General features: G+C 42.5%; 2 protein-coding genes across 2 annotated transcripts in view; both read right to left on the reverse strand.

The window, feature by feature from the left end:
- LOC109952221 (protein SOGA3-like) overlaps window positions 1–4452 on the reverse strand; it is a 5472-nt gene extending 1020 nt beyond the window's left edge. The window contains exons 1-7 of the mRNA XM_020587185.1: window positions 3273–4452; window positions 2505–2729; window positions 2070–2228; window positions 1714–1776; window positions 913–1182; window positions 438–818; window positions 1–78 (exon numbers count right to left, since the gene is read on the reverse strand). The exon at window positions 1–78 is cut by the window's left edge and continues 573 nt beyond it. Of these exons, the coding sequence (XP_020442841.1) occupies window positions 1–78; window positions 438–818; window positions 913–1182; window positions 1714–1776; window positions 2070–2228; window positions 2505–2729; window positions 3273–4037 (1941 nt within the window). The 5' untranslated portion in view covers window positions 4038–4452. The remainder of the gene's footprint in view (window positions 79–437; window positions 819–912; window positions 1183–1713; window positions 1777–2069; window positions 2229–2504; window positions 2730–3272) is intronic.
- A 1933-nt stretch (window positions 4453–6385) lies between these two features.
- LOC109952214 (elongation of very long chain fatty acids protein 4-like) lies at window positions 6386–13954 on the reverse strand. The gene is made up of 7 exons (XM_020587173.1): window positions 13676–13954; window positions 11645–11733; window positions 10925–11112; window positions 9881–9961; window positions 8697–8868; window positions 8406–8533; window positions 6386–8055 (listed from the first exon to the last, which is right to left on the reverse strand). Exons 2-7 carry the CDS (start codon window positions 11709–11711, stop codon window positions 7786–7788), a joined length of 906 nt encoding a protein of 301 aa, XP_020442829.1. The 5' UTR covers window positions 11712–11733; window positions 13676–13954; the 3' UTR covers window positions 6386–7785.
- Window positions 13955–15527: the final 1573 nt, after the last annotated feature.

The following is a 15527-nucleotide window of genomic DNA, read 5'->3' on the forward strand; positions in this document are numbered from 1 at the left end:
TAGGGAAAGGTGCGAGGCCAGGTCATAACGCTGCATGTTAGAGAGGAGAACGCGGTTCTCATACTGCAGCTGCATAACCTGAAGGGAAAAAGAGAGGTGGTAGTGAGAGGGGATTCGCCATGCTTGCGACATGGGTCTATAGATGTTAATATCAGGTCAGCACATGTTAGATGGATTACTATGAAATCCATCTAACCAGTTGGTCGCCAGAGGATGAAACCTAACAACTTTGACAATCCTCTGACTGGTGACTTCATCTGGCACCATCACTGGGTTCACATCTGTGTGCCATGAAATCTGTTACACACATTCACACCCTCTCAGGATTAAACACAGTATTTAAGTATATTTTATGTCTGGTCAGTTCATAATCAAAAGGAAATTATCAAATATGTGTCAATATAATCAATAGACCTTTCCCAATAGACCTTTCATACCTTTCCACTCAGGTCATTAATTTGTAGCCTTGCTGCCTTTAACTCTTCCTGCAGGGCTTCTGCCTTTGCTCCATCAATCCCTACGCCTCCTGTGGCTCCTCCCCCATGCCTGGCACCCCCCTCGTGGCTGCCGGCTTTGAATCGCAACTTGTTCAGCTCTGCAGTCACCCTCTTGTTCTGTTCATCAGCGTCAGCTAGGTTCCTCCTAAGAAGCTCTGCCTCATCCTCCACCAGCTGCAGCTGCTGTCGAAGCTCCGTCAGATCGTCCCCCAGTCCTCGCCCAGCACCTGGCCCACCCATCACTCCACTCCCTGAGCTTCCCGTTCTTTCTCCTTCACCACGAAGGTCATCCAGCTCTGCTCTCAGGCCGCGGTTCTCAACCTGTAGGAAAGAGGGAGAGCAGCTGTCTCACACACACACAAAAAAATCAAATAAATTCAACTTAAACACCCCATCTAACATCATCTGCTCTTACCTCCAACTCAACAATTTTCCTCCCCAGGATATTGGCTTCCTCCTCCACCAGGCGGAGCCGTAGCTTCAGTTCGGATTCCCTGGTGGTGGACGGCCCTCTAGCCTCTCCTTTAGGATGGGTGCTGTCCAGTTCACCATAGAATGAGTGATATTTCTGCAGCTCCTGCTCTAGACGGTCCTTCTCTTTGTCAGTCTTGGCCATCTTCTTCCTCATAAGCACAGCTTCCTCTTTGATGAAAGCTAGCTGGCACTTAAGGTCCTCATTGTCCTCCTGGAGCACAGAGAGAATACAGACCGTAAATACTAATGGGTATTTTAGCAAAAATAGTTCTAACTTAATCCTAAAGTTCAGATGGATTTAAGATTAATGTCAAGAGAAGATTTGGTACCACGGCCTTTATGAGCCAAAATGTTATCTGTCATTGGACCAAGAGGATGTTTGTTGTCTGCTATGTCTCTACAAACTCTTTCATACACTTTCAAATGATTGGAGAACTCGCTTTGACCTTTTGCGGCCTGAGGTTAAAAGCAAAATGTTTGACTTGAGAGCATTATATAAGGATGTGGTGAGCTAAACCTGTAGGATCTATGTCATTTAATAATGTAATTTAATAAGTCTGGAATTCAAACTTTTTATTCCCCTGATGAGACCTGAAGATGAAATACGGAAAGGAATACAAGGCAGATGTTCCACAGTGAGACACTTCCTGATGTTTCTTATTATTACTTTGGACAATGTGATTGTTTATGCAAGAAAAAAAGATCACATAAAATGATTTCTGTATTTAAAATAACATCTCACCTCGGTAGGAGCTGCTTTCTTGTCAGTCTTCTGGATGTCCTTGCTGCCTCTTCTCTTTTGAGACTATTGGAGGGCAGTAGATTGAAAATTTTATTTTTAAATTTCTACTATGTTTAATAGTTTACAGCTTTTTAGACTAAAATTGGGCTTTAATTTAAAATGCTTTAATGGACCTCTATGTAGACATCTATTTCATATTCAGTTTGGGCTTCTTGGTTGCATACTGTATATTTAAACAATTTCTCCATTTGAAAATGGAAAGCTACTGTATATGGTAGCTTAAACAGCATATCAAATTCTGTTACCTTGCTCTTACAAATGGCTGTGATGCAGGTGGATGTCGCTAATTTACCAACCTCTTTGGTTTTGTCTAGCTCGTTCTGCAGAGCTTGTTTGGTCACCTCCACCTCTATCAGTTTCTGTCTCAGTTTTTCATTCTCCTCCTCCGTCTTTGTTCGTTTCTCCTCCACCTTCTCCAGCTCATGGTGCAGCCTCACAGACACATCCTTCGCCACCTGCAGGGATTTTAGTGTGATTTAATAGAAAACTGAACTTTCCGAGCACCGTTTAGTTGATATGAGGATATCGTTTTGATTTCAACTTTTGAGTTTTAAGATTTATGTTTTATTATATTTGAGCAATTCATACCCATTTGTAAACCAGTAAAATGCACTGGCGTCATCACAGGAGTTGTTACCTGTGCCACTGAAACCTTGGGAAAGCTCAATGCCCTGCAAACTACAACCAGACAGACCCTTACAAAACCAAGCAGCTTCCCCACCCTTCTCTACCTTCAGGTCCTGCTCCAGACTCCTGAGCAGCTCCTCATCGATCTCTCCGGCCTGAGCATAGCGCATCCTTTTCCTATCAGCCTTCCTCAGTCGATACTGCAGGATCCGGCAGTTTTTATTGGCTCTCTCTAGCTCGCGCCTCATCTCCTGCAGCTGACAAGTGTCTTCTTCGTAGAAAGTGTCTCTCATCTCGTCCATCTCCGTCCTCATCTCTTCAATCTCACACTAGTTGCAAAGATTTTTGGATGGTCACGTTATAAGATAGACACATATAGTTTAGATTCAGAGCTGCTGCGGCTGACCGCCGCTGTTTTTACTGTAGCATCTGACTTTTGTCTCCACATGTGGAGGTTTGGATATGAGCCTAATAATAACAGAGAAGTCAAATTTTCCCCAAAATGTATTCCACAGACATGCCCTTCAACTGCCAATATGGCAGTTGCATGCATTCCATGCAGATCTCAGCTACCTGCCCTGTTGGTGGTCCTGTCTGAACACAAGATATCACTGATCACAACAGGTCAAAAGCAGTATGATCAATAACCAATTATTCCAGTTAGGGCATAGCTTTATTTTCTCAGACATGGAGGATGTTCAGGTGACAAATCAACTGATGGCTACTTGTCAGTAATGCCATTGCAACCACAAGACAGTGCAGAATGAAGGGTTTTATAGGCCCACAGGTTATAAACGGGCTAAAAACGGATTTTCTGTATTTCTTAATGTGGGTTCTAGTACCAAAAATGAATTAATTAATATGTACCAAACCTTGAGGTCTTCGTTTTCCTCCAGCAGTCTCTCCATCTCATCCTGGAGGGCCTGGTCCTGCTGTGTCACGGACCCCGCCTCTGTCGCCTCTGCAGCCGGCCCCAGCTCTCCCTGAGCGGCCTCCTCTGTGCCGGTGTTGTCCGTCTTGGTTTGCATCTTCGTCCCGTTTCTTTTCAGTCGCTTCTGCAGGTGGTAGTGGATCAGTTCAGCCTGTAAGCATCCCCCTCTCCACAAACCAAAGCCGAGGCCCGCTCCGCAGCCCACGGACGCGCCGCTTCTCTCCCTGTGGCCGCCTTCCTCTCCGGATTTCTGCACTTTATCGTTCACCGAAAGGGACGTCGGGGCTCTGGCGGACAACTGACGCTGGTTGCAGTCGCCTTTAAGCCAAGGTAGGCGGAAAGCAGAGCGACGGTCGGGCGCTGATGAATTTGTCGGTTCTTCTTCGACAGTATCCGCCCTGTTTGGTCTGACTACATCAGCTTCAGCACCATCCGGGTGAACAGCATCCCCACCGCGGCTCTCGGGCTCCCTCTCCCTTCCGTCCGCGGACGTCGGGCTCTCCCTCACCCCGATGTTTCTCCTGATTCCTGCAGCAAGCGGAGATCTGGACCTGCCCGAGTGTCTGGGAGCTCGCTTTGTTGCCCCTTCCTGGGCTCTAACCGGCGAGGCAGCCCGGTGTTGCCTCTTCCTCCCTGCGCTATTGTCTGCTGACGATGACGGGGGATCTGCAGCGCCGCTGGCGGCAGGCTTCGTTCTCTGCTCCATTAAAGTTAACTTCAAACATGTAGTTTCAAGTCTAGGAAAAAAAAAACTCGACGTGCAAACGTTTTTAGTCACGCAGCTCAGTTATTTTTATGCTATGTTCCACCTTCCCGTTAACTATAAACTTTAATTTAGAGGTAGATGTTTCCAGCAGACAAACCACTAGATGCCGCTTTTGTAACACGATCATCAACTCGTCCTGACCCAACTTTACAAGGGGGTGTAAGCGTATTTGTCTTGCGCCGGACTTTTAACGACAGGCTGTGGCCTAAACTGGACCCACAGCCACTGGCCGACTTGTTTTTATAAAGTCCAAGCAAATGCATATTCACAGATAGGCCCTAGCTCCATATAATGGCTGACACCTTACCGCAGAGTACTGTGAAGAATCGCTGACATAGGTTGCCTCCAGGCACTGCAGGGGGCACATGACGCCGGGATGTGCGTCAAACCCGGAAGCGACCTCTCTTCCCCCCTTGGATGTATCCCGTATCCCCCCACCCATGCTTTGCCCCATCCCAATATGTTTTATTGGCATGACCATAATGAAGTAGCCAAAACAAACAAACAGAAATATCACATTGAACTTTAGATCTGCCGCTCATCCTCCACATCTTCTGCTGGTTACAATCACCTCTGAAGCCTAAATTTGCTGTGCCTGTTTTTAAGAAAAGATATTCACTTAAATACCCTATAAATGGCCAAGCATAATACCAACATTAATGCATAAATCTTTCAGGTGTGCACACATACCAAGTCACGTGGTCTGTGACCAGGTGATGGAAATTCAGACCCAGCAGAGGGTGCTCCTCACCCATGAAATCACCACATCAGAGCTCCAAAGCCAGTCTGTCTGATACCCGAAAGAGAGGCTGACTGGGAAGTAAAATCAGCCCTGGAGTTTGATCCAGAGACCAACACAGCCAACACGTGAATACAGTGTCAGAGTTGCCCCAGTACTGAAAAAACCAAAGTAGCAATATCACAAATGCAGTGCTATCTATCATGAATAATAATAAGGTCAATTTGGTGCCATGTTTATATGCAATGCATTTCTTTCTGTCTTTCTAGCTGAATGACAGATTCTCTACGAGACAGCTGAGCTGGTGTATCACACACATCCTAAATAAACAAATTTCAATGAATTTTTGAAACAAACCAATTTGTAGCTGCCATGCTAGTACTGTATAATCTATTCAGGCTAATATTGTCTTCATAGTTTGGTTCATTTGTATGATGGAAGATGCCAGTTATTATTCACTCATAGCATTTGAATGAGGAGTGATAAATAGACCAAACATAACAGGCAGCTGAAGCTTGTTAATCAGCTTGTTAATAACCTACCAATTATTTTATAGCAGGATCACACCTTGTGTTTTGAATGTGGCTGGATACGTCTTAATTACAGTAGCTGTGGATTAACAGCAGCGTGGATTGCTACAGGTTATGAGCTGTGGAGTTACTTTCAAGCTTAACTCAAACTATCAAGCAAGAACAACGCTGGTAGATTGAACAAAGAAAATGTGTAAAATAACACCAGGCATACTTATGGGCTCATAACTAGCTTTAATTTGACAGGTTACTATTTTAGGTTAAAGTGTAGTGGAGGCACCAAGCCTCAGTTCAGGGGCTGTTGACTGAGGTCAGTCTACGGAATGCCCAGATTATCTATCCGCCTCTGGACAGAGTGCCAGTAAATACTGACCATTTCCCCTCTGTTAGGCTATGACCTCCTTAGTCATATTGCTAATGAGATGAGTGAGTTATGGGTAATGTGTCTGACATTAATATATTTTTGTCTTGAGAGTATTGCATAGGCATAATTTTACTTAAAAATACACAGTCTGTGCACAGAGTTAATGATATGTGTGTGTGTTCAGGTATATGTATGCATGTTCGTGCAGCAGCGGGTAGTCAGGTTATAGTGACCTGTGCTAAATGCCTTTGATAGAAAAGCCTTGGCCCTTCTGCAATCCTTTAAGTCCTTGGCTTAGATCCCTCCGTGTACCAGAGGAGGATAAATACGCCTCTTCTCACTCATCTTATCCAGTCTGTTATTCACATCTACACCCTTAGACCTCTTTCTATTTCCACCCTGGTGCTATGAGTGCACCAGCATAAGTTAGAGGAGTGCAAACTAGTGCACATACAGCAGGATGTATAGAGGAGGTTATGGGAAAAATGGCTATGCATGAAAAATACACATGTGGGCTAAGACTGTGCTGAGACATGCTAAGACATGAAATACTAACAGAGTGGCTATAAACTGAGGCCAACAGGAAAAGGATACTGGATGAATAATTTAATAAATACCATTAGTGAATCCACAATGTGGTGAAAGAGCAGCTGGGTTTAGTGTGTTTGTCACAGGCTACTGAAGAAATGAGTGACAAGCATGTGAAAAAACGTGGCTGAATAGAGCAGTATAATCCTGAAATGAACCAGAATATTAATTTGCACTGCACTGGTGTCACTTAGGTGTCTCTTGTAAAAGCCAGTTTCAGAATTTCAATAGCGACCTGATGGTAGATTAGTAAAGGCTTCTCTTCCAGTAACCTGCTTTCCTGGGTATGGCGTGACATAGAAATAAGCTCTTTGAGAGCTAAAGCCAATTTACCCCCACAGATTAGGGCAGCTCTGTATGGACAGGCCAAAGACACAGGCTACTTCTCTCTTTCACACACACACGTGAGTCCTTTTCATCCTGCAGACCGAGATGGAAGAAACAAATGCAAGATGTAGGGAGAAAAGAGAGGAAAACGAGAACATGGAGAGAAATAGGCAGCTAAACATCGCTTTAGTAGTAAAGTAGCTGACTGATTCTGCAAATGTGTTCACATGCTCACATCAAAACTAACCCAGGTTCACAAGCATTAACTATGGGGCGCTGACATTGTCTTTTATTTGTTATATGTGCAGCCAGAATCTGTCACTTTCATTTTAATAAGACAATGAAATTACCATTCATCTTCTTAAACTCTTTTCATGATTAGTTTTCCCTTCAGTCCTACTTGGCAGTGAGACAATACTGAGCTCAACTTTAATCTCTTATTCTTGCACATCAGCTACATCGCACAGCAAAAAGAAATAAATCATGAGGACCCATGAAAAATATTATAACAAAAGTAACCCACAAATTTAAATAAATACTAAAAGAATCTAAAGTTTCCTCCCCCAAAAGGGATTTAAAGCAAGTTTTTATTTCACATTGAACACAAAGAAAATGGTATTCTGTATTTGCAGCTTCAGTTTGGGACACTTCATACTTTTCATTTGCTAATCTTTGGTATAACTGCATGTTCTTCTTTTGGTTATGTTCATTAAAACTCTTTTAGGGCACTACGAAATAAATTAGCTTATTAAAGACTACTCGAGCTTTTAGTTAAAACAATACTCAAATCTAGAGTACAAAGCTTGGAGGTGAATTTTGGTTGTTTTTATATTATTACTATTATGGTCCAAAGCAGTGTTGTGCAAAGGAGCACAGAGCTTACTGTACATGATCAGCGTTTTGCTTTTCTTGATTAAATGGAGACAATCAGTACCCCACTCTTCCTCTCATAACCAGAACCCTTTACAGACACACCCACCTACATTGCTGCCCTTTCATCTTCACAAATTGGTCACAAATTTCATCCATCTACATTATTTGCAGGGATGCTGAAGCCAGTCTGGTTCATTTCTTCCCTCCCTGGCCCTCGAAACATCTGTCTTCTTTCTGTTTAACACCAAGCACGCCCCTTGTCTTTCTTTACTCCCTTTTTGGTCTTTCTTTTTTTTGTCTCTTCCTGTTATCCTCCACTTTGCTGTGACCGTTAATGAGCACCGAGTTGCCGTTTGCCACGGGCTTGCCTCCCTTGTGTGAGGGGGGTTTGCGCCGGTAAGCGTGGTAGTAGAAATTGGCAAAGAGGATGATGAAGGATATAGTGTAGCCAATCAGAGACCACTGCATCCAGTTGGGGAATGGACAGTCTGTGTAGAGTGAGTGGGCAGCGTGGCCGATGGTCACGTGGAACTGGATCTGTTGAACACACAAAGTTATTTAACTTCAAGCAAAAAACTTTATGAAGGATAGCAAAAGGGAGCACAGTGATCTCGGATAATACAAAACATGAAACATGTTGTTCCCTCTACATGCATACTGCAGCTATTTTGGTTTTGTAAAACTATCCATCATCATGTAAATTATAAGAAGACTGAATGTTGAATATAGACAGAAATCAGTAACAAACTAATAACAGTCAGATCGTGAATAAATCTGAATGAAAAAGGGTAAAAGTTTCTCATGTGGTTTAAATGTCTGAGAACATTCAAACCCTGTGTTTCAAATTTTCTAGAACAATTATACAAAAAAGAAAAAGTGATTTTCACCATCTGAATAATGGTGAGGTATTTCTTCCACCAGAGGTACTTCTGCATGTGAGGTCCCAGAGCTGCCAGGCCATAGTAACCGTACATGAGTACGTGAACACAAGAGTTAATGGTCGCACCTAAAAAAGCTGTGGACAGATTAAATCGTTGAATCAGAGTCTGATGCAATAATAGTCATGACACATATAAAAGACTAGCATGCAACTTGATGCCAGTGCTTCAAAGTCTTACATACAGCCGTACAGTCAGATTCTATAGTGTTCCTCCTGTAAAGGTCAGTGTTTTCCTCACCTTGTCCACCAGGGACCCATTTAATTCCAATCCACCAGAGGATGAACATAGTGCAGTGGTGGTAGACGTGGAGGAAGCTGACCTGGTTAAACTTCTTCCTCAGGATGAAAAAGATTGTGTCCAAGAATTCCACTCCTTTGGAAATGTAGTACCACCAAAGAGCAGATGCTATCTATAGACACATAACAGCGTGGATTGAATTATTCCATCTTACTGTGGTGGATCGTGTGCAATGTGGTGTCTTTGACGAGTGACAACTAAAGCTTGAGTAAAATGTGCTACCATAGCAGTGCATTACCACTTTCTGAACACAGTTCTGCAAAGTGAAATATGGCTAATATTTATTCTGCTGCAAAGAGATATTTCCAGGCTCATGATTGTGACAACTCTGTAAATGAATAAGAGCATAACAGGAAAAGTAAAGAATCAAATTCAAGATATACATGTACAGGAAACTAACAATCATTGAATGAAGTAAAGATTAGAATATATTGAGCCACTGGAGGGTGTAGATTAAGTTAATGAATATTTTCCTTATTATTAATAATGGATCTGAACGGTTTCTGTATCGTTTTCAGTATGAAAATAAATGAAACAAATGCTTTGCCTGAAATCCATATTTCAAATGTACTCAGCAGCAGAGATGTCTTACAGTACATATGATAAGACAGGGTGGCAATTTACTGATCCCAGAGCAAAAATTCAATTAGAAAATTTCCCACCAGACTGACACTGCTTCACAAATCACAATCCTTAGTGATTTCCTGTTGAACTCTTCTTGGGTCCTCCCTGCTGGTACACACATGTATAGTATATACAGGCTGCTTGTCAAGTCTTACAGTATATGATTGTTATTCAGTCCCATATCCTTGCTCAACCTGGAAGTCGTTTTGGCCGAGTGAGGATTGAGGACATGTCAAGACTCTTATTCCTGCTCTGAGGAGCAAGGGGGCTGCTGGAGGAGCCATGAGTGATGATACATGAACACATCCTTTATGGAAGTCTTTTATGGACCGACACGCCCCTTTATCAAAAATCAGTTGGTGACTGGATGCTTCAGATGAAGGATCAAAGGAAAGGACGTCTGTGTGTAAGTCTGTGTGCAGAATTGTGCATATAAAGCGTACTGGCATGTGTGGTGCACACAGTAGATTTGTTAGGTGATGTGTGTAGGAGGGGCTTACCCTGACTTCGTTGACATCATTGGAGTAGTTGACAGGCTGACAAAGGTAGCTGTATCTGGCTGCTGTAGTGCCTATTAGGAGCTGATAGAATGAAAGAAACCATTGTCAGACAGAGTCTGTGGACGATACCCAACTCTGGTTTGAAGAACACAACAGCTATTGCATGTAACTCCCGTAGACTCACTCTTGCTTGCAAAGCATTACATTCTTTTCCATGTTTTGCTAGCAGCTTTGAATTTTCTATACAAACCAGTGAGTTGTTAGAACATTTGGGATTGTAACTTCTGGGTTTAAAACAAGAGTAGAACAGCACACCTCAGGATGAATTTATTCAAGCATCATTTCTACATTTAACTGTTGTACAACTGTATTGTACTGTAAGCAGATGCAGCCTCTGAATACCCATACAAATTAAATGTTCAACCATTTAAATGTCATACAATTGAAGTGAAATTAAGGGTATTCTCTCTTTTCATTGTTTAGTAGACACAGTATCACTGGGTGCTTGTATTTTTCTACACCTTTATTTTCTTGTCTGTGAGCCTCACTGCAAACATGCAGGATCCCAAATGGTGTGTGTATGATTAATGATGAAAAGTCAAAGAAAAGCATTGTATTTTTACATGTGCTGACCTGTGGGGCAGGTACTGTAGAGAAGCTGGAGTTTATACGACACTTCTATAAAGGGAAGCGTGCATTCAGTGCACTATCTAAGGAAATCAAATTTATGTGCAGAGTGCATTTACGTTTTATTAAACCAACAATCTGTTACATAGAATGTTAGACCTACAGAATCTGTTTTGTACTCGTTGTTTAAAATGCATTTCTACACTGAATATTGAATTTTGAGTGTGACGCAAAAGTTGTTTAAGGAAACACCCACTACAAGTGTTAGCTGCACTGCTGGTGACAGAACTTATTAAGGTCTTGTTTGGTAGTTGCCATGTCATCCCTTTAGAATCCTGGCAAACTAAATGTGCCTAGTCCTACATCAGTCACGTGCAGTACACGTTCTTCTAAGGCTGAGCCCGCAGTGGCACTGACCTCTTTGGTGATGTAGAAGTTGAGGACCACCATGCTGAAGTTGTAGACTATGAGGGTCTTCCTGAGTGTGTAGGGCTGGCGGTCCTTCATGTATCTAGGCCCCGCCCACAGGAAGAGCAGGTACAGGCAGCTGAGGGCCAGAGTGGGGAAGGGAGACGACATCATCGGCCAGTTCTCCACCCTCTTGTCTGGAGGAAAACGGGTTAATGTCAGTATAATGCACACACTACAAAGCTTACCTTCTACAGTTAACCTACAAACTCTCGCATACGCACACTCCCACTCCAGACAACCTTTATTACCTTCAGTGTAACACATGTCTGTCAGGTAAGTTACATTACCTTTTAACAGTTAAATAATAAGCTCAAGTAAGAGTACTTTTGCCACACACTTTTTGCAGTTTTTGTTTCTCTTGACAGGGAAATGATGACTAATAACTTACCATACTTACTGCAAAGATGCAGGCATAGAGCAAGGAACATCACCATGTAAGTAACTGAGCAGCTTTTTTTTTAGCCCATTTAACCATATTATCTAAACCATGTGTTATGAGCAGGAAATAAAATCAATGTTAAAATGACTACACAACCTACCAAGGCTTACTGTAGATCAACTGTAGTTATGTATGTAGTTATGATCAAATCTGGTTATACTCCCATGCATCTGAAGTGGCACATTGCCCTTGTGTGATTTAGAAACAAGTGAGTGTAAAGCTCTTACCTGCTATTGTAAGGCTCCATTTATAAAATTCTACAGTGTCATTCACAAGATGTGTTACAGCCTCCATGGCTCTGCCTTTGGTCTTTATACTGTGGTGGGGAGAGGCAGACACAGTCAATGTCAGTAAGAGTCACCCAAATTCAATTACAAGCAGTGTCCTATCACTGTAGCATGAGGAGCTACACTATGTAAACATTTTGCAATGTGAGTAGCCTATGTATTGTGTTGTAGTTGAGTCACTAAACCACAAATCCAAATTGAATCTCGAGTCCCCAGTATCTGTGTCAAGTCTGAGTCACCAAAGTATAGTCCAAGTTTAGTTTAGTTTTTTTAAGCTATGTTTTTGGGCTTTTAGCTTCTTTGACAGTGAATCACCAAGAGGTGGACAGGAAACAAGAGCGATGGAGAGCTGCAGAGACAAATGGTGTTGGGACTTGATCCGTTAATGTCACACACGCAGTGTGCTGCCAAGTATATGGTACGCCGTGCCGTAAGCACTCGGCTATGGGCTGCCTGTCCGAGTCTAGTTTGAGCCGAGTCCATGTTACCTGAGTCCAAGACAAAGGTCTACATTAAACACAACTTACACAGCTCTCACCATTTTACAAGGAGTTTACATACTGGGTGTAACACACGTGGGTTTTCCTTGCTTCTGTACAGCATAATGAATTGCCTCTGTATGAAATGTACTATATAAATAAAATTGCCTCACTTTTCAGCATCCTACAAAATTGACTTCTTACAATGTTGAATTCTTACCAGATAACAAGTTAAGAGCAGCCACAAGTGAAAGGTTTTAGGGTAGAGATTTACATCATGCAATGTCATAATATATACTACAGCACGAAATGAACCAGCTCACAATAAAAGCATGGATAATATTCTCCAGTACACCCTTTTTCAGCATTGCTGTAATATTAGGCCTCTCTTCATTTGTCCTTGGCTGAAACAGTAAGGTAACATTAAACTCCACATGATGATAATGCACTTCCCATTGATCCTTGTGACTGCTAGTTGGTCACAAGCGTTTGACATAGTCTAATTGTAGAAAGCAGGATGGAGGATATCGGGTAATTCAATTCTCTCTGTTTCGGACTCTGTTCTCTCTCTTACAGATGCATCTTTACCGTATTAACCATCTACAGATGGACAAATATGACATTAGACATTAAAAGGTTTGTACTGTAATAATAGTACATGTTTAGTGTGCACTGTACATTGAAATGGAGATGTGCACCTCACTGAGCCTAATTAACACCACATAACGGTTCTTACCCAGTTGAGAGTAGGTGTCTCCTACATAATTAATCCATAATTAATCCATGCATCACCTCAGCTGCCCTTTAAATAATTCACTGCTCAGTATACAGTAACTACTGTCCTTCAGTTTCACTGACAGGAAAGTGAGAGCATTAGGTGTGTGAGGACGAAATACATTGTAAACCAGGCAACTTTTGCAGGACATGTAATATCTTGGCCACTGTGTGTTTTGTTTTTCAGTGACACCAGACGAGATAGAGAAGGTTGTGCGCACACAAAAAGACAGGCGCATGTGTCAGCAGGTTTCGCTCAAGAGGCTTAAATTCAGTTGACCAACGAGCTTAGATGAAGGCCTAAGTACAATGTCCAACGACCCACAAGCCTGTTTGGTTATGTGCTCTCATGTGCTATGGCACAGGCAATTCAAAAGCCTCGTTCATGAAGAAAATTCAGATTACAACCCGCAGATAAAATAATAGAATCTGCAATAAAAATAGTGAAGATATATCGCACATTTATTTAAAATGTATTTTAAGAGGTTCAGCTCCCCCCGCAGCCAATAAAATCAGCTACACATTTTTGTATCTTAGGGATTATGGTTTAATTCAAATTTGATCTTTTGCCTAGGTTTAACAGGTGCATGTGTCGCTGAAAGCGGATGAAGACGAGGATAAGATTAAACTATAAGAAATGCGGTGAAAAGCAAAAGCACAACAAACGAGTTGGACAAAAGGCAAAAGCTGGACTGTTGAAAAGGATGCAGCCACTTACGTCCTCGGTGTTTGAGAGCGTGTAACTTAATGACATTCGGTGCAGTTTGATGCCCAGCTCCTGTCAGTTACTGCTTTGCTCTTCTTCCTCTGCCTCCGTTACCACTTATCCGTTTCTACACAGTCCCGGGTATAGTTCGACATTAAACTGCAATTTTACAAGACACTAGACAAGACAAGTGAAAATATATGACTAAGCTGTTCCAGTTATACAGTCGGTCCGTTCAGCATCTTCTTCTCCCAGGCTCCTGAACATCCAGATGGCACTGCGCATGCGGGAATTCACACAGCCCAGCTCGTGTGCGCAGGCGTTGTGTGACAGCTACTTCTGCCTGTATGTGTAACCAAATAATCAAATAACCAACTAATTAGTGATATATATTTACCTAATGGGGCTTTTGCACAAAATTAAACGTGTGTTTCCACATCCTAAAAACAGCTGTTTATGTCCTTTGGCTCTGCAGGTGTCTGGTGATCCTACATCTTGTTTCCCGGCGCGGGTTGTCCCACTAGATGGTGCTGTGCAGCTGTGGTTGGATGGTAATGTCTTTGCTTCAACAACTCCCCTGCTCTGACAGCCTCAGGAGAGATGAGGTTTCTCTGAAAAAAGCTTGATGTGTTCTGTTACAGTAAATCCATAATCAAGTTCCCTTTTTTGCCATACATCCTGCTAAGGCGCATCAGTTGTCGTTTATTTTGTGCTGCAATAGCTTATGTCACTGTCAGAGTCTGTTATGGTGCAGTATTTGTTATAAACTGTACAGTTGCCACACACAATTTGTTGTTGCTGAATAGACAGTGCCCACTCCAGCAAGGGCACCTAGTGCCTTTTGGCACAAAGGTTTCTCACAGTGTGGGCTGTGCCATTGTTGAGCATCTGGTTTATTTTGAAAGACTCCATTGCCCTATCCTTATCATTGATTGTTTTGTTCAGTTACTTTGTTTTCCCTTGAGCTATGGTGACTGATCAGTCACCATAGTAGCAGGACTGCTCTAAGCTGGTCCAAAGACCAAGGATCTTTTAGTATTAGTATTAAAATGTTAAAGGAAATAAATGTGTGTTCGTGTGTCTGTCTGTGCGCCTTTGTTTTACTTACATTATGGTGACCGAAACCTGTTAACACACTCACATTGTGGGGACTCAGAATCAGAATCTGCTTTACTGGCCAGGTGTGTCGGACACAAGAGGAATTTGACTCTAGTACATTGGCTCTCAATGTGTATGTACATGCAAAGGGAAAGTAAACAGTAAAACAACATAAGGCTGTGTAATATAACAAAATAAGCAGTATACAGGCAGTAAACAATGCAGATAGACAAAGGCTTACTCATTGTGAAATGAGATGAATAGGAATAAAAACAGAGTACTTAAAAATAGAGACCTGTATGAGTCTGTATAATCTGTGCAATGTATATTTACAGGTATTGCACTGAGGATTATTGTCCAGTCATACTGTTGGTTAAGTGCTAATCAGGGTGACAGCCTGGGGGAAGAAACTGTCCCTGTGCCTGGTTGTCTTAGTGCACAGTGACCTGTAAACGCTGTCCAAAGGAGAGGAGTTCAAACTGATTGTGTCCAGGGTGTGAGGGGTCTGCAGTGATCCTTTCCGCCCTCCTTTTGACCCATGAGGTGTACAGGTCCTCCATGGAGGGCAGGCTTGCACCAGTGACCTTTTCTGCAGTCCTGACCGTCCGCTGAAGTCTGTACTTGTCCTGTTTGGTTGCTGAGCCAAACCAGACAGTGATGGAGGTGCAGAGAACAGACTCAATGATTCCTCTGTAGAACTGTATCGGCAGCTCCTGGGGCAGGTCGAACTTCCTGAGCTGGCACAGGAAGTACATCCTCTGCTGTG

The sequence above is a fragment of the Monopterus albus genome, unplaced genomic scaffold (genome assembly GCF_001952655.1).
Source record: "Monopterus albus unplaced genomic scaffold, M_albus_1.0 scaffold443.1, whole genome shotgun sequence".
In the NCBI taxonomy this organism is placed as follows: Eukaryota; Metazoa; Chordata; class Actinopteri; order Synbranchiformes; family Synbranchidae; genus Monopterus; species Monopterus albus.

What these genes read in the sequence shown, in the direction of transcription:
- LOC109952214 (XM_020587173.1), bottom strand. Translation starts at nt 11,711, where the DNA reads ATGGAGGCTGTAACACATCTTGTGAATGACACTGTAGAATTTTATAAA. An exon ending in ACTTCTACATCACCAAAGAG is followed by an intron (nt 9,962 to 10,924) that starts GTCAGTGCCACT and finishes TCATTCTATCAG; the next exon opens with CTCCTAATAGGCACTACAGC. An exon ending in ATGATGTCAACGAAGTCAGG is followed by an intron (nt 8,869 to 9,880) that starts GTAAGCCCCTCC and finishes ATGTGTCTATAG; the next exon opens with ATAGCATCTGCTCTTTGGTG.